Below are 22,430 nucleotides of genomic sequence, written 5' to 3'. Positions count from 1 at the left end.
TCCCAATTCAGACATTTTCAGGCTATGTGTAACATTGCTTAGTTTCAATGTTAAGTGAGAATAATAGTGTCTACTTTAATGGGTTATTTTGAAACTCAAAAGAGAATCTGTGTAAAGTGCTTTGTGACCCTTAGGGCCCTATAGAAATGGGAGTGAGTTATCATTATTTCTGTTACTATCAGGGCTAAAGATGTAGGTCAGCAGCAGGTTGAACCATAGTGCCTTTCTTTCCCCATTCTGGTGGAAAACAGAGATAAAAGGATTGTAGTATCAAAACTAAGCAGAGGGCTTCTGTATGGAAAAAAAATCCTTAAATGCTATTTTAATCCCATTAGCATTTCTTAAGCACCACCTGTATGCATGAGAGGCAGCTCGATTGAGGACTGGGTCTCAAGACCAGAAAAATTTGGATTCAAGTCCTGCCTCTTAGACTGACAACTCATTTAACTTTTTAGTGCCCTAGGCAGTTCTGTAAGATGCTAAATGCCCAGAAAGGTACTCATCTATGGTAAGAGGGAAAGTTCTCATTAGCTCCTTAGACTGATGAAGTATTCTTCTCTTCATCAGTCTCTTGTTTTCTTGGAAGATCTCACCTTTAACTTCTAATGGATCTTTGGGTTCAGTTTGTAACTATATTCTTTTTTTTTCTTTCAAAGAGATCTTGCTTCCACTTAAAATGGATATTTTCCATATCCACCCATATGCCTTTTATTTTCCTTTTAGGAGCTCTTATTTCATGTTTCATGTGGAATGGGGGGTTGAGGGGGGGTGGACTATAGTCTAACTACAATGAGATTCCCAGGGATGACTGGGTTTTTTTTTTTAATCATTCTAAGAATCATCTAAAAACTTACTTAGAGAGGAGGAAATGCACCTGTCCCCTTTCCTTGGTGGGGCTGGACCATAGGACCAAAGTGACAGAAACACAGCCAAGTGGAGTTACTGTATAACTCCATTTCTTTAGATCAGATAACAAAAGCTTACTTTTCTGCACTTTGTCCCAGTTCACTGTGTTGTAGCTCCCCTCCTTCCTTCCACCCCCACTCAAAATATAGCCAACGGCCCACTGCACTTCACTAATGGATTGTCTTTCTGTCCCTAGCTATGGAGAGAAGGGGAAAGCGATCCGCATTGAAAAGGTTGTTTATACCGGCAAAGAAGGGAAGAGCTCCCGGGGCTGTCCTATTGCCAAGTGGGTAAGTTTCTGCTGCACCAGCTGGGATGGGCCAGCCTACAGCTCGGCCTGCTCGGCCTTGGCTCACCCTCGCGAATACAGCCTGTGTCCCGGGATGGCCTCGGCCTCAGGTTTCTCATTTGGTCTCTTGTTTCCACGTGGACGAGGGCTGGGGATGCTCTCATTTCTCAGGTCCAGCCCGGGCTTGTGGACTGACTCATTAAATGACTGAATAAAAAGTTGTTTTTAGCAGATATCAGATTCAGGGGATTGATCGTTGGTCACTATTCGTTGAATATCAAATATTAGTCGATAAATCCGAGACCAGTGATAGAGATGGTTTGCTTTGGTGAAAAGAGATCCAGCAAGATTCCCCTTCCCCATCCCCCAAGGGCCCGCCTTTGTCCTAGATGTGGTCATCTAAGAACTGTCATAATACAGTGGGGGGGAAATGCCCCGAGGGCAGGTTCCAGGGCTGAAGTTTGAGGGGCTGCTACAAAATAATCCCTGGCCTCTCTGGGAGCTTGCAGCAGCAAGGGTGAATGAGGTTTCTGAGCAAAGACCCAGAAAACAAGTTACTCAGGAAGACTGCTGTTCAAATTCCACTCTAGACATTAACTGTGTGATGCTGGACAGGTCACTTAGCGGCACTTAGCCTCAGTTTCCTCAGGAGGTTGGACTCAATGGTCTCTCTAAGAACCCTTGATAAATGTGCCCAAAAGAAAGCCAGAAGCTACATAGTACAGGGAAAGCTTTCTGGAGATGGTCCATTTGCTTGAAGAATAATACCAACTATGTGCCAGATGCCAGATACTAAAATAAGTATATTTTACAATACTATTCCAGCAACTCCGGGAGAGAGGAGTAACTATGACCCTTATTTTAGTTGAGGAAACTGAGGCAAAATAAATGAAATGACTTGTCCAGAGTCACACAGTAAAAATCTAAGACCAGATTTGAAGTCAGGTCTTCGTGATTGTAGGCCCAGTTCTCTAATCATTGTACCACCAGCTTTCTCTAGAGAAGGCTCTTAATCAGCACCCATGTGGTGGGTGGTTAGAGAACAAAAAGAGAGACTCGTTTTGTGGAAGCTCAGAGAGGAGAGGGCTGCAGCCAGGAAAGATGAGTGCCGAGAACTGACCGTCAGATTTGGTGCTGAAAAAAAATCCCTGGTAACTTGGTGAGAGCAGCTTCAGGTGAGTCATGGACTCAGCAGGAAATGACAGCAAAAAAGTCTGAGGTTTTTTGAGGACATTGACTGAGAAAGCAAAGAGCGGTGTAGAGGCTGAGAGGGGAGGCTAGGAGGAATCGAGGTGGGCCCAGAAATAAGGCAGGATCAGAGACTGGGGGGAAAGGGGAGTGTGAACGAAGTTGCCGTGTGCCAGGTAAAATGGGAGGGAAAGGGCTCGTGGACACACACAGGAATCAGCTACCGTGCCATTGTCAAAATTTAGCACGCTGATATGTGTGAGTAAAAAGAGAAAAAGGAAATGGAGGCAAATGTGTCATCGTTACCTTGGAGAAGGGTCAGGAGCTGCTGTGTGTACGAAGTATTCCAAGCACGGTCAAACGTAGCTACTGTGTCGGTTTTGTTTAAATGTTTTTCTTCGTTACAAGGGAAGGCTTGCTGGGGGTCGGAGGCAGAGAATGAGAAGAGCTTTGGGGTAGGGAGGTCTGTCACTGGAAACACTGTGGTATAAAAATAGAAATAACCATTGTTTTTGCCAAAAAAGGGGGAGAGGAAGGTATGGTAGGTTTCTTTCGGGAGCAGAGAAGGGCCTAGCAATATCCAGAGGCAGCAGGGGAGGAGCCAGTGGAGTAATAGTTCTAGTCCAGTCTTCTTGGGAGGTCAAATTCCCGGAGCAGAGGTTGTTCAGTGGGCGTCCCTTGGGAGGACCTCAGCTGGCAAGACCCATTTCATTTGGTAGACAGTGAACAGTGAAACTAAGGCTTCATGGGAGGAGGGGTGAGAGGTCAACAGTCTTGGATACTGCACAATCCCCACGACAGTTCTCTAGAACATAAATCTGGCCATCTCTAGAAAGGCCATTGCTAGGCCAGCCGTCATCCAGAGAAGTGTTCCATCTTGGGAAGTATCTTCGCATTGTCTCATTCGAATCATTTGAAGAGAGGGAAAGAGCCGGCTAATCACACCAGCCGGGTATTTGAAGAGGGGTGAGGTTTGCCCCTAGGAGGGAGAGCTTTCAGCAGTTGGGGGCAGCTCACACAGAAATGGATTGGCTTTACGTGAGGAAAAGCTGTCAAATCGGTGCTGTCTCAAGGGTAGTGACTTTCTTGTCTCTACAAGTATCCATTCTGAGAGCAGACCATTCCTTATTTGAAGGATGGAGGGGATTGTGGGCCCCCTCCAGATTGGACCAAATAGTCTCTGAGGCACCCTCCAGTTTGGGTGTTGGAAAGATTCTGTGGTACTTCGGTGCCTTGGGATTTGGCCTGTCTCTTGGGGAAGGGAAAAAGGAAGGAAGCAAGGGAGAGTGGGAGAGGAGAAAAAAGGGAGGAAGGAGGTGAGGGTGGGAGGAAGAGAAAGAAGGAAAGGAAGCAAGGAAGGTAGGGAGGAAATACTCATATTTGGTAGGGCAAGCTGCCTTGGTATATTTCTGGTGTGCTTTCCATATAAACCTTTGTACATGGGAGGACACCACAGACAGGCCCTCCTGGGATCCATCTATATCTGCTCCCATTTGGCTTTGCTTCTAACACATGGATCTGGATCCATGTTGACAGATGTCCATGCCCTGGTGCCTGGAAGCATCCATGTATTACAGGCAGCAGGAGCAGCACTGGGTATAGCCCTTTGGTCTGCATACGGACACTTCCTGCAGGCTCAAGGGAAGAGAAGACTGTCCCCACAGTCTTATTCTGGGGCAGGGCTCAAGTCCTGCATCCATGAGGGCCTGGTCAGTGATGGGTACTACCCCTGCACATGGAAAATAAACCCTGGCAACTTCTGGTTTCCTAATTCTTTGGTGGTTTCACTAGGCTCCCAGAACAAGCAAAGAAATATTGAATTGTCAGTAGTGTAGCCTTGGGCAAAGCATGTAATTTCTATGGGATTCAGTTTCCTCATTTGTAAAATGGAATAGATGATCTCTTCCAGTTCTGAATCCATAATGCTGTGACCTAAATGAAGGGAATAGGACTTCATCTACAAGGACAATGGTTGGGGCCCCTCACCTCTACCCCTTCCCTCCTCTTGTCCCCAGTTTGCTGATGTGTAAATTGAGATACAGTATGTAACTGACTGGCCCCAAATCCTGTGACCTGAGTCCAATCTTGGTCAGCCAACCTGATTCAGAAAAATAGAGGTTTGGATCCTGGCACTGCACTGATTGTCGCTTGTGTGACTTTGGACAGCACTGTTATCCTGTTCCTTTGTTTGTTCACTGTTGTAAAATCAGGCAGTTGGATTTGATGTTCTTGGATCCCTTCTGGATCTGAATATAGGATTTCACCATTTCCTGGTACTTAATGTTGTCCATGTGAAAGCAGCACTCCAGAGGCCACAGATCTTGCTCTTAGAGAGGTTGGACAGCAGCAGCTTGTCAGCTGGTGTGGAGTGCAGGTCTCCTTGGAGATGGGGCTAGATCTGGAATTGTGGGCTGGGCCTAGAGGTATGGGCTAAGCCTGGAGATGTAGGCTAGACCTGGAGGTGTGGGCTAGACCACATGGCTTCAGAGGAGGTGAAGATCAAACATCTAATCATGTTGAGAACCTCAGACACCTTCTGGCTCAATTTCCTCATCTTCCGTTTGAGGAAATTAGGGTCCAAAGAGATTAGGATGCAGAACTCCTGAGGATACTTTCTGAAGCCATCTAATCTAGCCCCTCACTTTACAGGTGGGGAAACTGAGGCCTTGGGTAGTTCAGTGATAGGTCTAAAGTCAGCCCCCAGGGCCAGGACCCATTACCCTGCATCCCGGCATCCCTTCCATCTCAGGGGCTGGGAATCTCCGATACTGTTGGCAAAGGTCTCTTCTGGCTAAAAGAATCCGAGTGGATAGTCTTGAGCAAGTGTGCTACTTCTCCTGGGCTTCAGTTTCTCATCCTCTGTAGAATGGTGATCTGGCACGGGGCTTCCTGCTCTATATCACGTGCCCCTGCACCCTGGCTCCCCGGCAAGAACAGGAGCCTCGTGGCATCGGGAGTTCTGAGCAGCCCCCCGAACTAGAGGAAGCGGGCGCTGCCAGAGGGGCCGGGTCTTGCCTCCAGCCGGGCAGCCCTACCCAACAGTCCGGTCCCTGTGTCTGTGCTATAGGTCTACCGGCGATACACTGAGGAGGAGAAACTACTTTGCTTGGTTCGCCATCGCTCAGGGCACCGCTGTGAACAGGCCGTCATCATCATTCTCATCATGGTCTGGGAGGGCATCGGCCCGGAACTGGGGGACACCCTGTACCGGGAGCTGACGGAGACACTGCGCTGCTATGGGAACCCCACCACCCGGAGATGTGGCCTCAATGATGAGTGAGTGTGCACGGAAGCACTGGGGCGAGAGTGGGGAGAGAGGCAGGCGGCTCCCTGCCCAACGGGAGGGCTCTGTGGTGGGGAAGGACGCAGCAAGCCCGGGGTCAGTGGCACGAGCTTCTAGGACAGACCTGGAATTAGAACCACAGCTTCTCCTGTTTTCTGATTGAGCCTGGAAAATGCCTTTGCCCCAGTCCAGAACACAAACCTGGGCTTTTGTGGCAAAGATTCTTGAAAAAGCCACTTTGAGGCCTGCTCCCTGCTAGCCACGTGGTTCTGGGAAAGTCACTTAACTAGTCTTAGGTTCTCCAGCTGGAAATGCTGGTGACAATGCTTTCCCTTAGAGCTGCTGGGGGATCTAATCTTGGGCCTCTCTGGGTAAAATGATTTGGGGGTGGAGGAGGGGGGAGAGAATCAGTGACTCTTGGGACCCTCTTTTGCCCCCATGCAGAGTGTGGGGAGGGAGGAATTTGAAGGGTGGAGGAAAGCTGCTTCAGGGGATAAGGATAAGTCCTCCCATCTAGGTGGCAGGATTGTAGCTAAGAGACTACTGGAGGTGCAGAACTGGCCTCCCGCAAATGCAAATTCAGTTCAACCAGCATACACTGAACCCTGGCTGTGTGCCAGCTGCTGTCCCAGGTGCTGCCTTCAAGGAGTCGTCTTTCTTTTTTCTTTTCCTTTTTCCAGGAATAATTGTTTACTTAAGAAAAAATAAGCTTTTTGTTTTTAAAATACATGCAAAGATAGTTTTCAACAGTGACCCTTGCAAAATCTCCCTCCCTTCCCTTAGACAGGAAGTTATCCAATATAGGTTAAACATGTGCAGTTCTTCTCTCCATATTTCCACATTTATCGTGCTGCACAAGAAAAATCAGATTAAAAAAAAAAAAGCAAATGTCAACAAAAAAAGTGAAAATCCTATGTTGTGACTCACATTCAGGCCCCACAGTCCAAGAAGTTTACATTCTAATGATGGAAGGAGGTAGGGAATAGCGTGTATGCAGGTGGAGCTGTGCAAAGTGACTGTGAACTAAATACAGAGTAATCTAAGGGGCTGGGGGAGTTCCCTAACACACACCCCCTAGGAGTGCCAGGCAAGACATCAAGTCAAAGGCGGTGCCTGAGCCAGGCTTGGCGGGAGTCCCGAGGGTCACTGGGGAAGACGCGGCGGGCAGTCTGGATTTTCAGCGCGGCAGCTTCTGGAACTATAACATGGGATTTGTGTTGCAGCCGAACCTGCGCATGCCAGGGGAAAGACCCATCCACCTGTGGTGCCTCTTTCTCCTTTGGGTGCTCTTGGAGTATGTATTTCAATGGCTGCAAATATGCCCGGAGCAAGTATCCTCGAAAGTTCCGGCTCTCTGGGGACAATCCTGTAGAGGTGGGCAGTTCTCCTTTTGTCTCTCCCTCGCACGATCCGTGAACCATGAAGGGACAGCCTGTGGTGGGAGTGACCCCGGTCACTGCTGGCTTAGCTGGATGGGCTCGGGCCTACAGAGGGCCTGATCTCTCCCTATAACCCTCACTGGGCCAGAAATGAGCAGCTTTTAGCTTCTTTTTCCCCACTCCTAAGACTGCTGCTGGTACCTCCTTGTGTTCTCCATCTTCTGTTTCTTCCATTTCTTTTCTTCCATGCTCTTCTCTACCTATTCTTTGATGATGTTTAATCCTCACCCTGGTGGGGGGGGGGGGTGGGGGCTAAGGGATAAAGACAATGTTAGCCCCTGGTACTTCCATCCCCTAAATCTGGGTGAGGTAACCTGTCTTACCCCAAATAGGTGCTCCGTCCCAGACTGGCTGGCACAGTTCCCCAAACCATGATCCTCCATTTCGCCGTCTGTAGCAGGGAGTTAATCATCCCATCAGATAGGGCAGAGGACTCTGAAACTCATCTGATTCTCACAACTCCTCTGTGAGACAGATGCAATTATTATGCCCATTTTTCAGATAAGGAAACTGAAGCATCGAGTAGGTTGGGATTTGATCATAATCACACAACAAATACATGCCAGAGGCAGCGTTCCTGTGGGAGTCTTCTGGATCCCTAGTCCAGGGCTGTCTGCTACATAATCCACTGCTGTGATTGGCTGTCCCAAAAGTCTTAGTGCAGCCTTCAGCTGCAAGGTCCCAACTGCATCAAGATTCTGGGGACACCTTGTGTGTTTATACATGTTGGATATTTTATTCTCCCCTTTTCCTCTGCTCCAACTCACACATGAGAGAGCCTGGAAGCTAGAGGAGGACATACTGTGTATTCTAAGCTCAACTGAGAGGGGTCCAGAAGAATGAGAAGCAATCTTGTGATCTAGTGAAAGGAGGGAGGGAAAGAGCTGTGAGAATTTGGACCAGTTGTTTACCTCTTTGTGCTTTAGCTTCTCCATCTGTGAAATGGGAATCTTAATGTCTCATCTTTTGTATAATGTGAAGACCATGAGCCCATTATGATGGATCCCACCCCTTCTTCAGTGTAAATGGCATCTCTGCCATGCCTACAGAGCATCAATTCAATATTCTTGAGGCTACAGCATAATTGACTGGTTGGCAGCCCACTTATTATTCCTTCCTCTCCCTTGGCGAGCTGCCTCCCCTGCTCTCCAATGAAGTCATCAAAAGTAAAGACCCTACACCCCCAGGATAGCCCCTTCAGCCCCCTATTTCCCTGATGACTTCTCCCCGTCTGGCCCTAATCTCTTCATTCTTCTCTTCCCAGGAGGAAAACCTTCGGAAACACTTTCAGAACCTGGCCACTCAGGTCGCCCCCCTGTACAAGAAGCTTGCTCCCCAGGCTTATCAAAATCAGGTACCAGCCCCATCTGCTCCCCCTCCCTCACCTTCTCTGAAGGTATTGACAGCCTGGCTGGGGTTGGGCGGCCAGCTGCTGCCCCATGGATCTCCTGGGGCCTCTCGGGACTGATCACTCGCTCTCTCGTCTCTGAATGGGCATGGAGGGAATTGGAACACCATTGTAAGAGTGGAGGATTGTAGAGTTAGGGCTAGAAGGACTCAGCTATTGGGTCCAACCCATTTTATGGCTGAGATGGCCGAGCTTCCGAGAAGCAATGAGAGTAACGGGGCTGAAACTCAGGCTCAAGCCCCCTGACCTTGCTTCCCACATCCTTTCCATTTACCAAATCGTCTTCCTTTAGTTTGGGGGCTAGGATCCCTCAGCCTTTCACTCAGGTGTATATACTTTAGTACATTGAGAAGATCCCAGAGGCAACTCTTAACTAAAAAGACTGCCCCCAGCCCCGTCCCAGCTGGACCTCTTGGGGCTGTTCTCACGCCTGAACTCTGTACCCACTCCAAGCCTCCACACTCTGTTTTCACATCTGGCTTTAAAGACCTGCAGCCTGGCTGTGCTTCTAGCTGCCTTATTTTCAAGATTTATAAAACATTTTATCCAATAAAAATAGGTGCTAAGTGACCCACAGGTCACTTTATTCCGATAAGCTTATTAAAGCTGAACATTGGGACAGCCTCTGTGTGTGTGTGTGTGTGTGTGTGTGTGTGTGTGTGTGTGTGTATACACACACACACACACACACAACTTTGGAATAATTATTGTTGAGAGTGTCCTTTTTTTTTTTTTTGCCAAAGGCACAAAATGTTTATTTCATCCTACTTCCCAATTCTGGCTGGTCCTCATTTAACTATATCATAGCCAGTGCTATCCATATTCTTTGATAGGTAGGACTTAAGGGATGTGGAGCTGACTGGTAGTCAGAAAAATCTGATTCTAGTTCTCTGTGGCAAGCCCACCTAACTGCTGCCTCCATAGACTGCAGAGCCCCCTTTGATCTGGGGGAATCTCCGAAAAATTAGGTCTTCCTTTTACAAATGAGAAAATTAAGCTCGAGAAAGGTGAAGTGACCTGCTCAAGGTCACAAAGTAAGTGTCTGGTGTAAAATTTTGAAGTTCTATCTTCTAACGCCAAATTTTGTTCCCTTTATCCATGCTGCCACCTAGTGGCAAATACAAGTTCCAACCATGAATCTGAAGGTTAACTTGGGCTGTGTGGGACTTCCCTTTCCCTTTCAGTCTCCCAAAGGGTTCCCCGAAGTCTCAGAGTCCAGGGGTCTTTCTCGCCCCCTCCTCTCTAGGGCCTCTTCTGGGTTCCAGGAAGTCTTTGCAGGGGGATGCAAGGTCACCTGAGCTAACTTTGGTTCCTTCTCCCAGGTGAACAATGAAGAAGAAGCATTAGACTGTCGTTTGGGACTGAAGCCAGGCCGGCCTTTCTCAGGGGTCACAGCCTGCATGGACTTCTGCGCTCATGCCCACAAGGATCAGCACAACCTGTACAACGGCTGTACCGTGGTAAGAAGGCCTGCGCACGCTGGGAGGGCCGGGCTAGTCTGTCCCTTCTGCAGCTGTGGTGGGTGCGGCTGCCCAACCCTTGTTTTAGGGAACTGCCTCTGGCCCTCCTCCTCACAGGTACAAGCTTCTCCCTGTCCCCAAATGGGAGGAAACAAGCTCTTAAACAGAATATCAAGAGCATGATTTGATGCCTTTAATGGTCCATATATAAGTCACACTTTCCCCCGGATCTACCTTCTCTCCAACCTGAATGGGGAAGGAAAGGGAGAGTGGCAAAGGAGAGGGAGGAGTCAGGACCTAAGGAAGTGAAAGAATAAAATGCTTTGGTTTGAATTGGAGATACTTTAAAAAATAAATAAATAAACCTTTCCTTAGAAATCCAGGCTGTCGCAAAGGTCACTTTATTCAGATAAGTGTATTAAAGCTGAAAATTGGGACAGCGCACACACACACAAACAACTTTGGAATAATTATTGTTGAGAGTGTCCATATTTGTCTGATAAGTATGAGTTAAGGGATGAGGAGCTGACTCCTAGTGGGAAAGATCTGGTTCTAGTTGTCTGTGGCGAGCCATCTAACTGCTGCCCCCACAGACTGCCGAGTCCACTTGGAGCTGGGGGAGCCTTGGGAAATGAAGAGCCGGTTAAATATATTTATCTGTCTAACTAGTAATAGGTTATAAGAGTTTGCATTTCTATGGAACTTGAAAGTGTGCAGGGTACTTTTGCAAACTTCACAACCATCCTGGGAGGGAATATTATCTTTATTCTAATTTTACACATGAGGAAACCGAGACAGTGAGGGGCTCTATGACTTGCCCATTGATAATTAGCTGAAGCACTATCTTCTCAATATCCCTCCATCTCTCTATCTAGCTTGCTGTTTTGGTAAATGCCTATATTCTTAATATATATATGAGTAGGTGTGAATACTTATATGGTCATATATGTATCAGTATTCATGTATCCTATGTATGTATAATGTGCCAATGGGAATCATGATACATGAGTGCACATATATATCGAAAAACTCGGGGAAACATACATATGGTCATGGGTGCTCTTAGTGACTGGGTATTGATATATACAATTGTATAGATCATTGGTTTTTCTTTTCAAAGAAGAACTTTTCTAGAACATGATAGGCTGTAGCAGAGTTTACTGGCAGCTATCAAAAGCCTTGGAAAGCCCAACTGCCTAATGAACATCTGGGGAGGGAGTCGGTGAATATGATAAAAGTGTCCTGTTTTGCCTTCTCTCTCTTCTTTCCTCCTCTCCCCCTTCCCTCCCTCCTCCCCTGCTGCCTTATGGGGGAAGAGTTTTGTTATCAAGTACATGCTATAAGCATGTACAAGCCAAATTGAACAGGGAACCCAGGAACCAGGAAAGGGGGTGAGCAGGAGATCAAGGCAAGATACAATTAGGGATGCGGGTCCACTTCCTTTCTTACCTTTCTTATCTAGGGGCAGGATGAAAGGGGCTAGAAAAAAACCTAGATAACCTAAATTCAGAAGCCAGTTCCCAGCTCAGTCCAATGTTTTGATGCCTTTTCCATTGAGGTAACATGGACCTTCTTCATTTCACCCAAATAAGAGTTCTCTGAGAATAGGAGATAGGGATGATGACAATGGTAATGGTGATAATGATAATGATGATGATGATGATGATAATGATGATGATGACAGGAGATCGGGATGTGACGATGATGATGGTGGTGATGATGGTGATGACAGGAGATAGGGATGGTGATGGTGGTGGTGGTGATGATGACAACAGGGGATAGGGATGGTGGTTGTGGTGATAGTGATGGTGATGATGGTGATGACAGGACAGAGGGATGATGATGACAGGAGATAGGGATGATGATGATGATGATGATGATTGATGATGAAGAAAGGAGGTAGGGATGATGATGATGATGATGATGATGGTGGTGGTGACAGGATGATGCTAATCACAATCACAACTGCCATTCCCATGGCTCTTTAAAGTTTGCAAAGTCCTTTTTTACACCTTGTCTCATGTGACTTTCACAACAACCCTTGAGGCAGGGGCTGCTTTTATCCCCATTATGTAGATGAGGACATTTGACTGAAATAGGGTAAGACCCAAGGTCACAGTGTTGAGATGAGTGTTCCAGCCTTTGAACGCAGGCTGTTTTGGGGGCGTGGGGTCACAAGAAGCCGTGCCTGAAGCTAGTGTCCGAGCTCCTCGGGCCCCTCCCCTAGCCCCTGGGCTCTCCCAGCCCCCCAGTGACAGTACCTCCTTGGCTCCCACAGGTGTGCACACTGACCAAGGAGGACAATCGCCTTGTGGGCCAGATCCCCGAGGACGAGCAGCTGCACGTTCTCCCGCTCTACAAGATCGCGAACACGGATGAGTTTGGCAGTGAGGAGAACCAGAGAGCCAAGATGGCGAACGGGGCCATCCAGGTGCTGACCGCCTTCCCCCGGGAGGTCCGCCGGCTCCCCGAGCCTGCCAAGTCCTGCCGGCAGCGACAGCTGGAAGCTCGCAAGGCGGCGGCGGAGAAGAAGAAGCTCCAGAAGGAGAAGCTGCTCACTCCGGACAAGATCAAGCAGGAAGTGTTAGACATCCCGGAGCTGCTCCAGCCCGATCCAGGTCGGGGGGACGGGGAGGCTTCAGCAGGGTGGGGGAAGGGCTCTAGGGAGCAGCTTCAGCCCCCCCTCAGTCACCGGGGACTTGTTTATGGAGCCTTCTGGTGACATTAGTATTAGTGAGGTGGAGTGGGCAGGTGTATTGGGGAAAAAAGAGTCTGGAGTGAGGAAGACCTGGATGCTAATCCTGTCTCCAACACAGGCCAGAGAACCCGCATGGGCAGAGAATTGCCTCCCGGGAGTTCACTATGCCAGTTATACCAAGTCCTACCCCTATTCCTAAAAACAGAACTTCCCAACAGATGCTTTTTTAAAAGAAAGAAAAACATCAGCGACGTGTTTTGTCTGTCCCGTCCCTGTTGAGCTCTGGTTTGTTTCATTACCTGCCTGTGCTCTGTCGGCAGCTGACGGATGGCCAGAGAGGGGGGCTGGACTGGGCCATGGGCCTGGGAGGGAGCGGGGGAGGGGGCTGGGCCATGAGCCTGGCAAGGAGGGGGGGGGAGAGTCCAGGCAATGGGCCTCAGGACCTGGGGGAGGGGGCTGGGCCTCTGAGTCCGAAACTTCTGAGACCATGAGGGAAGGGCCTAGGAGTGGAACGAGCTCCTCGTCCTCTCACAGGGACTGAGCTCGGTCTTCCTCCTCCCCTCAGTGGCCTGTTTGGGGACAGCGACATCTCTCTGATCGGGAGGCTGGGGCTCGGGTACGGGCCAGAGCCCGGGGCCTCCGGTCCTCTTCTCACCCATCCCGCTCGCTTCCACAGGTCTCTCTTTGAAGAACGGGTTGTCCCAGCAAGCTCTGAAGCCTTCCATCAAGGTTGAGCCCCCAAATCACTACAGTTCCTTCAAGTACAACGGCAACTCGGTGGTGGAAAGCTACTCGGTGTTGGGCAGCTGCCGGCCCTCGGACCCCTACAGCGTGAGCAGCGTTTACTCTTGCCACTCCTACTATGCACAGCCCAACCTGAGCCCCATCAACGGCTTCCACTCCAAGTTCGCCATCCCGTCCTTCGGCTACTACGGCTTCTCCCCCGGCAGCTCCGTCTTCCCCTCCCAGTTCCTCAACTACGGTGCCAACGGCCGGGGCCCCGGCGGCTGGGGAGGCCCCATCGGGGTTTTCGACAAGAAGCCGGATCTCCAGGCCCTGCAGAGCAGCCTGACCCAGCCGTACAGCGGCCCCGAGTTTGCCGAGCTGCCGGGCCCGGCCGTCGGCGGCGACGGCCGCCACACGCCTCACCACCAGCCTGCCTATCCGGGCCCCAAGGAGTACCTGCTCCCCAAGGGCCACCGGACTCACCCCACGGCCACGGCCCCCTCCCCTTTTGCACAGAGTGGCCCCTGCTTCGGTCAAGTCATCAAGCAGGAGCCGTGTGACCGCCTGCCTCAGGCCGAGCCCCTCCCTGGGGTCCCTGGGAACATGGGCAAGCCCCCCGTCCCCGAGGCCTCCCAGAATGGGACCAAGGAGCACCTGTGGGGGGGTGCCCACCCAGGCAGTCAGAGCGCTTCTCCCAAAAGGACTAATGGCGTGACCGGGGCCTGGGGCCTGTTCCCCTCTGGAGAAAGTCCCGTCCTCTCTGACAAACTGGGGTCTTTTGGTGCTAGCTGCCTGCCAGCGTCCCGTCTCTCGGACGGCCAGTGGGGCCTGTTCCCTGCCGAAGGGGGGCAGCCGCCCCAGCAGCCCCCCCTGGGGCCTCCCAACGGAGCCGGCCTGCTGAGCAAGGCCTGGAGCCCCTGCAAGTTCCGCAATAGTACTTCCACCTTAAACGGGCCCAGCCTGGCGGAGAAGCCCTGGGGTGTGGCTCCGGACTTCGGCCCGGCTCTCAAAGGAGCCCCAAGCTACCCCGAGAAGCTCTGGGGGCCCGTGAAGGGGGACGAGGGGCGGACTCCCACGCCTGCGGGGGGCCTGCCGGAGAAAGCCTGGCCCTCTTTCGGCATGGCCCTGGGTTCTGGGACCCTGAAGCCCGAGGAGAAGCTGTGGGACTCCTTGAATCTGGGGGAGGTGCCTGCCGAGGGCCCCTCGGACAAGGGGGCGGTGAAGGCGGAGGAGGGCGGCGGCGGCGGCGGCGGGGTCGGCCCCAATGGCAACGTCGGCCCCAACGGCAACAGCGCCGTGGAGGAGGAAGACGAACTGTGGTCCGACAGCGAACACAACTTCCTGGACGAAAACATCGGCGGCGTGGCCGTGGCCCCCACCCACGGGTCCATCTTGATCGAGTGCGCCCGGCGCGAGCTGCACGCCACCACGCCCCTCAAGAAGCCCAACCGGTACCATCCCACGCGCATCTCGCTGGTGTTCTACCAGCACAAGAATCTCAACCAGCCCAACCACGGCCTGGCCCTCTGGGAGGCCAAGATGAAACAGCTGGCCGAGAGGACCCGCGCCCGGGAGGAGGCGGCGCGGCTGGGCCTGAGCCACCCCGAAGTCAAGCCCTACGGGAAGAAGCGCAAGTGGGGGGGCGCGGCCGCCCCCGAGCCCCAGCAGGAGGAGCAGAAGAACCCGATCCCGACTCGCCACGGGCCGGCCATCACCACCGACTCGGTGGTCACGGTCTCCTCCTACGCCTACACGAAAGTGACCGGGCCCTACAGCCGCTGGATCTAAAGCGGGGAGCCGCCTTACCTCAGCGTCCACGGCACCGAAGCCCGGGCCGCCATCGCGGTGCTTTTCCTCGCCCCCCGGGCCGGAGAGCCGGGCCGGGCAGAAATACTTAGCTATGTATATGTCGCCACCACCCCCACGTATATGTACGGATACTTCTGCCCCGGCGCCAGCCTCCCCGGAGCGCCCCCTTCTTTCCTCTCCTCCCCTGGCACTTTGAGGAAGAGACTGTGGCTGTTGGATGTTTTTCAGTAATCTTAGTATTTATATCTCCACGTTGGGTTTTTTCCCTTGGTCGGGGACTTCAGTTTTATTTTTAAGAATCTGTCCTTGTGTATGACAAGAATGGAAGAAAAGTTTATAGCATCCTTTCACAAAGGAGTGGTTTTTAATTGCCATTTAAAATGTGTATTTATTGGATTTTTTTTTTTTTTAACAAAAGGAACAATGATGACGATAACCTAGCCGGCAAGAAAAGCCAGAATTCCAGACAGCTTCTGTTCCCGTCGGGGAGGTCTCTGCCGGGAGGGGAGCGCTTGCGTCACCCGCTCCCCTGACCTTACCCGGACCCTCCCGAGCCGACCGACCGCTCGTCCGTGTCTCTCGACCCAAGTGCAGATGTTCGAGCACCGCATCCTCTCCTCCTGGCAGACACGCTTCTGTGGCTCCGGGGAAGCCGGGCCATCCGGGACCGCCCCGGGCGCTCTCGGGCAGGACGGGGCGTCCGCCGGGGGTCCCTCCGCGGGCTTCTCCGTCCCCTGCCCTCCGCTGCGCCCTCCACCCGAGATGCCGAGGTCGGCTTCTTCGGAAACCAGGCTGGAAGTAGACACGTTTCAGGCCTGCTAGTCTCCACACTGAATATTCTTTGTCCGTTATTTAGCAAGTCCCGTTTTGTCCTCGGTCACCAGGTAGCGCCCGGAGATGGAGCTGCGGTTGCGGCGGAGAAAGGATGCTTCCTCCCAACAGCCACTTCAGCTGCAGCGCGCAACTACTTGACGTGATACTTGGGGGCTGAAGGAATCTGTCGAAATCTTAACAGCAGTTTTAAAACAAAATCCAACCAATAAGAACCCCCTTCCCTCGTGATCTATGCTAATATGGAAAAAGGGCTACTGTATCTTAAACAAAAAAAGGCAAACACAAACTGTGAATAGTTGCTCTGTGTATATCACTGTTGCAAAGTCTGGTGCTGTCTTGGATTTTGCTTTTGACTCTCCGGTCCGAGAGAGCTGGGCAAACCGGAATAACATAAAAGCAACTCGGAGATCCTCATTTCCTGGATTTTTACATTGGACCTTGGTGCACGCGGGACCCTTGAACCACCTGCTCCGCTTCGGGGCCGGGAGGTGGAAGAGGGTCATTCCTTACAGATGCAAATTCAACTGGTTGCTACTTTGAGGTTTCTTTTCCAGCTGGTGCCATCTCCCTCTGAAAACAGCCCTCCCTCTCTCCCTCCCTCCTTCCTTTTCCTGTCTCCTTCCTCTTCCTCCATTCCTCCTCCTCCCAAATGAAAGAAGGAAAAAAAAACCACCACATCCTTCAGTTTTCCCTTTTAAAACTGGTGCATTCAAACAGCTCATTGAAACCAGAAGTTTCAAGTGTTCATTTGAAACAATAGGTGCTTACTTTTTTTGCAACTTTGTGGAGAGCCTGCAAAAAGTGGTTGGGACCCACGGGTGAACAAGCTATCGATCCGTAACAAACCAGACTCCTGGGGGAGGGGGTGTGAATTTCTGTGGTATTAGCTCAACTTGTCTGGCGCTAGCTAGCTCTCCCTCCCGGCCCCCCTTCTCCCCCCACCCTCCCTCACCCCATTCAGGCAGATGCAGGTGGGTGGGGCCGGTCGCCCCTCACCTGGCTGCCTCCATCCATCAGCCCACCTGTGGACCTGGCCCCCTCCCCACGGGTGCACCCTCAGAGAATTCAGTCAAGTCCTTTTTCAGCGCAACCGCAGCTGGCAGTGGGTGACAGTCTGTTCCTATCCGGACAAAACCAGATGGATGCTACGGTCCAATTCCCGCACTTCTAGGTGCCTTTCCCCCGAGAGCTGAGAACTGAATCCAATCCTTTGTTTACTGAAATGTTCCTGGAGCACTGGCAGAGAACCTCTGTGAGCCGGCCGAGGGAGCATTGGCGTGGTCTGATTTTAACTGTAAATAGTGAAAGATTTTTTTAAAGCACTTTCACCTAGATTTAAATAGCAACTTGAAAAAAAAAAAAGCAGTATGTTTTAACAGATGATAACGGGAGACCTGTAAATAGTAGCTGTGTATTTAACGTGCTTTTTGTCCACCTTTTTTTAAAAAAAAAAAAGAAAAAAAGAAAGAAAGAAACCATAATCCATAACAATTCTTTTACAGGATAAGAATGAGTGCTTTTGAAATCAATACCCAAGAGCCTATCAGGATTGAGGATGGTTCCAGACTCAGATTTATAGGAAATCCTGGGCACTTCTCGGTGCAACGTGACAAAAGCCTTTAAAGGATTGGCCAATGCTGAGCATGCTAATTTTGTAATTTTGAGGAACCAGCTGGGGCTGAGCGGTCCTTTGGATGCTAGCTTGCTTTGTTGCATCAGTAGTAGACTCTCGCAGGTCTCATTCAACTCCGGACTTAGGTAGACAGATGCAGGGGTGCCTTGAAAACTTCATTTTAAAATCTCTCTGAGAGCGAGTTGACTATTTTTAAGGAACACTTTGAGAATGTGACCTTCTGTTTGATCTTTACACATCCCAGGTGGGGGAGGTGGCTGCTGGGATGGCTTTGGAAGGCGTTTCCAGTATGACCAAGGGGATTCCCACAAATGGCATATGTGACTTACTCTTCCTGATGTTGCTTCTCCTTTGGGCTCACCGACCTGGTGGCGGAATTGCAAGGGGAATGGTGTCTGAAAGGAGAAGTTAATCCAGCTAACTGCATGTGTCTTTTCTATCCCAGCCCCCTAGCCCAAACAACTTTTGCTTTCTTAACTTTTAGACTAGAACACAGGCTGTTCGGGAAAAGAGAAAAAGGGGCAGCCTCCATTGGATGGCTCCATCCCAGATAAAACGGTGTTTTGATGGAAACGATAGTACTTTTGCAATGTTCAGAACCGTGCTGTTTTTTACACACTACATATATAACCTACCTCAAATCTCAGTCATTAAAAATTAGCATGCTTTAGACTTATATTAAAAAGAAGAAGAAAAAAAAAAACTATGCACAGCTATTTACCCCCACCCTTGCTGCTGAAGGTTTCTTAAAGAGAAAAATCAATTTTTTTATTTTTTACTGGCGCCATCATTTTTGTAAGCTCTGAAGATGATTAACAGACATCTTGATCATGAGAAAGAAAAATGAAAGCCATTGCATCTAAAGAACCTTAACAGCATGACCCAGTTTTGCTCAAAATTCACCTAATATAGTGACACGAGATTCAGGGCATTTTGATCCTTGGATCTTTCCCTTATATTTTGTCTCCAGATGCTGTCTGTACTCAATTCCCGTTGAGGTCTGACCGTCAAAGGATAGATTTGCCCCAAATTGTGTTACGGGTTTGGGGTGGGGGTGGGGTGATGTGAAGAGGGATCACTGTTTGCAGCAGGTTATCATATAATTGGTGCTAGAGCCTTGAACCACTGTCTGACCATTGGACATTTGAATTAAGCTGTTTCATGGGGTGTTTTCCATTGTCTTTTTTTTTTCCTTTCTGCAGAACCCAAGCTTCCTAGATTCTAGTTTCCCCTTTCCTGCTCTGCCTTCTTCCTGAGACTACAGTGGTGAGGATGAACAGAAATATCCCCCCTCCCCACAATTCTCAAAAAAAACCCTCTTTGTGGCCATTTCCGTATATCATGGGATCAGAAATTCCCACAACTGGAAGATCCCCCTCCCCCCAAAAAGGACCAAATCTTAATTGCACTGCAAGAATTATACCAAGCAGAGGAGGGTGTACAAAGATCAGAGGTTAAACATACTTCATCTCTAGCAAGATTTTCTTTTTCAAGTTCGTCCCCACCACTGTATCCCCAAACTAAGGCATTGCAGAAGGAAAACTAATTACACCACCACACAAAACACACACACACACGCACACGCACACATACATACACACACACATATAGATCCCTGATGTGCCTCAACCAATATCTCTTCCCTTTTATTACTGAAGTATGCTCTATGGACTAGGAAGCATATTTTTATGAATTGAAATATTCTAAATAAAATGGTGCTATGGTGTTTTAACATAATTGTCTCCCTATCCGGTTTTGCTGAGGTGCTATGTAACCTGTATCAAACCACATACCAAACAAAAATGAGGGGGCCTCCCTGCCCGTTGGCTTTCTTTTCCTTGTGGTGCTATCTCCTGGGACCTCCTCTTTGGCGATGATGAATCTGGACCGAATGGTTTCCAATTGCCGTTTCCTTCGCTTCGGCGAGAAGTGGGAGCCGAGCTCTGCCCTCGCTTCCCTCGCCGTTGACGGAAACGTACTTAGTGCAGGAAGGGCTGGCCAACCGGACTCTCACGTGCTCGGTCTCTGAGTTCTAAATCAGTCATCCCATGGGCTAGTTCAAGGGGAGGTGGAGAAATGCTAACTTTGGGAAGAGAAAAGTCTAGAACCCTTCCTTCTCTTCCTCGAGCTCAGCAGTCGTTCTTGGCCCCCTTCTCTTTTTCTGGCAACCTTCCCACTAGCAAAGGTAAATTTCTCAGGGAGGCCTGGGAGGGGGAAGTCTGCATGAGGAAGGTGTAAACCAAATGGAAGACCTTCCCTTCCTTCCAGGAGCTCAGTTCACAGTTGAAAGGCAGGAAGAAATATTGAGTCGCTCTTCCCACCCTTCTCCCCCCACCCCACTCTGCTCCTTGGGCCTGTAGTTCTTTCTTTTACCTAAAAGTAACATTTTACATTGAAGTAGGTGCCTACCCTTGACTGCGCTGAGTGCTCGACTTGGGCTCATCATGGCGTTTCCTTTGGGTCAGCATTTAGGAAGAGAGAGGATGGCGGTTCCGGCTGCTTTTCAACTCCTTTGTCATATGTTGGTGCTACTTGGATTTTCTCTTGGGTTCTAGGGAGTTGACATTTTGAAACCGACCAGAAACGCTAGGCTTTGCATTTGCACTTCTGTCGTCACGATACCTAAGAAACATACCTCAAAAGCTAGACTATTGTGACGATGGAGGTGGCTAGAATCTGAAAGAAGTGTCTCCAGACTAGGAAATGCATTTTGTTCATTTGACACTGTATTCCTGGGGGAGAATGTGGGAGGGGCCTCTTCTGCATTTTTCTTAGGCAGTATGTTTTCAAATACCTAATTAGAAGTGGGAGGAGTCATATTTTGCTCCCAGAGATTTCCTCCTAGCTCCCAGAATTCCTATGAGTTTTCCTGACTGGTCATTTTCGGGCATTCAGAATGGAGCCTTGAGACCAGTTCCATTCATCTGGAATCAACGGCCACTTCAACGTCATTCTGGGCCCTCCCTTCCTTCCCCCTCGTCCCCCAAAAAAGGACAGGTTTTTTGGAGGAAACTAATCATTGCACAAATTGAAAAAAGGAATGGATTTTCGATTTGAAGGTGGGGAGAAAAAAGGGGGTTAGCTAAGTGGTAACACAAATAGAGAACACTTCAGGCCCCCAGATTTTAAGTTCCTCTTCCCTTCCACTCTCAGCCAAGAGTTTCCACAGATTGAAAGAATAGTAAAGTCCAAACAATGGGCATTTCTTTCCCCTTAAGCAAAGATTGTCCAAACGGTAACCCCAGGTTTTTCCACGCTCTTTACCTAAGAATCTGGGAACAATTTGGCCCAATTTCTCATTTCTTTCTCTTCTAATATCAGGGATGCTTTTAAATAGTGGTTTTAATTTTTTTTGGCCATTTTTCTCATTCTAGCATCATTCAGGGATAACTCACCATTCTTCACATGGAAATTAAATATAAAAGAAAAATACTATTTCGTTGGTTTCTGCTTTCAAAACTTTTTTTTTTGCGTGTCTTCTTGAATGCCTCTATTTTTTTCCCCTTGTAGGGATGAGAGGTGCTAATGCCATTTCTTTTTCATGACTTCAAATAAAAAAGAAATGAGACCAGGTTGGACTGTGGCAGATTGATGCGGTAGAGTGGTCTTGAGCTGTAGCTTGTTGGTGAATTTCATTTTCTCTCTCTTTGAATTCCTGTTTGGTTACCTGGCTTCCAATGGAGGTGAACTTCCCAACCATACTTGAAGATTCCGTCTAGACTCTGTGACCGTGGTTACTTGAAATGAAGTTTATCTGGGGTTGGTTGATGAATGGTAGAGTTTGCAATGTCTCAAGGCAATAGGATGTGTATTATTAAACTGTAGATATTATTAGTACAGTAAATTTATGCTGATAATTTTATTTTGTATAATTTTTATCTTTTTTTTTTTTTGGTTAATATTTTTCCTTTCCCGGTCCCCTTTTTGGTTTATCTCCTACCTGACCTTGTTCTCTCCTACCTCCCTTTCCGTAAAAGCTTTCTCCTATTCTCTCCCCACCCCCCAGTGTTTCAGTAAATTTATTTTTCAGGTGCCTAAATATTGCAAGTATGAATCCTTTTTTTTTTTTTTTTTTGATTTGTATTTTATTATGATTTACACAAACAGCTGGTTTGTGAACTGTATTACTCCTGATATCTTTAAAATATTGTGGGTGTTTTAATAAATTTTATATTTATTTTTTGCACTCAAATTCTGTGTGTTTTTATGGTTTCCTGCCAGGTTCTAGGCAGGACAAGTGATCCTGTGCCTATCTGAGACAGACTAGCATAAAATTTGAGGGAGGGATCTCGACTTCAAGTTAATAAAATGCCAGTCCACAAAAGGATTTCTATCAGCACACAGACAAATGGCCTTAGCTAGAACAACCCCAAGAAGGGAAAACCTAGCAGCTCATTATCCTTTGGAACAGGTCTCATCATTAATAAGTTTTTTCCCGACATCCCCCCCTGCAATTTTTTCTTCATCCTGGTTCCAAATTCAATATGTCTACTTCACATTCCACAGGACAGTCCTTCATATACAAATAAATGAAAAATCTTTCTTTCCCCCATGCTTATGTGCCAAGAGCCAGCTGCTTAAATACAGCTATAATCACTGAATTTACAGAAACTGACCCTAAGGTCTTTGTCACTTTGTCAAAAGTCCCCCCTAGTATGAAGCTGAGGCAGTCTGGATTCAAACTTAGATTCAGTTACTTTACAATTTTGTACTTTCTTGATGGGAGGGAGACAGGAAGTAGGGGAATGGTAAAGGAA

General features: G+C 49.0%; 1 protein-coding gene across 1 annotated transcript in view; it reads left to right on the top strand.

Moving 5' to 3' along the window:
- Positions 1-21,865, top strand: part of TET3 (tet methylcytosine dioxygenase 3) — a 57,411-nt gene extending 35,546 nt beyond the window's left edge. The window contains exons 3-9 of the mRNA XM_051974141.1: positions 1,103-1,196; positions 5,451-5,659; positions 6,890-7,040; positions 8,370-8,459; positions 9,836-9,973; positions 12,252-12,591; positions 13,348-21,865. Of these exons, the coding sequence (XP_051830101.1) occupies positions 1,103-1,196; positions 5,451-5,659; positions 6,890-7,040; positions 8,370-8,459; positions 9,836-9,973; positions 12,252-12,591; positions 13,348-15,185 (2,860 nt within the window). The 3' untranslated portion in view covers positions 15,186-21,865. The remainder of the gene's footprint in view (positions 1-1,102; positions 1,197-5,450; positions 5,660-6,889; positions 7,041-8,369; positions 8,460-9,835; positions 9,974-12,251; positions 12,592-13,347) is intronic.
- The last annotated feature ends 565 nt before the right edge of the window (positions 21,866-22,430 follow it).

Source organism: Antechinus flavipes, chromosome 2, assembly GCF_016432865.1.
Source record: "Antechinus flavipes isolate AdamAnt ecotype Samford, QLD, Australia chromosome 2, AdamAnt_v2, whole genome shotgun sequence".
NCBI lineage: Eukaryota > Metazoa > Chordata > Mammalia > Dasyuromorphia > Dasyuridae > Antechinus > Antechinus flavipes.
This window is presented reverse-complemented; position numbering and strand designations above follow the sequence as displayed.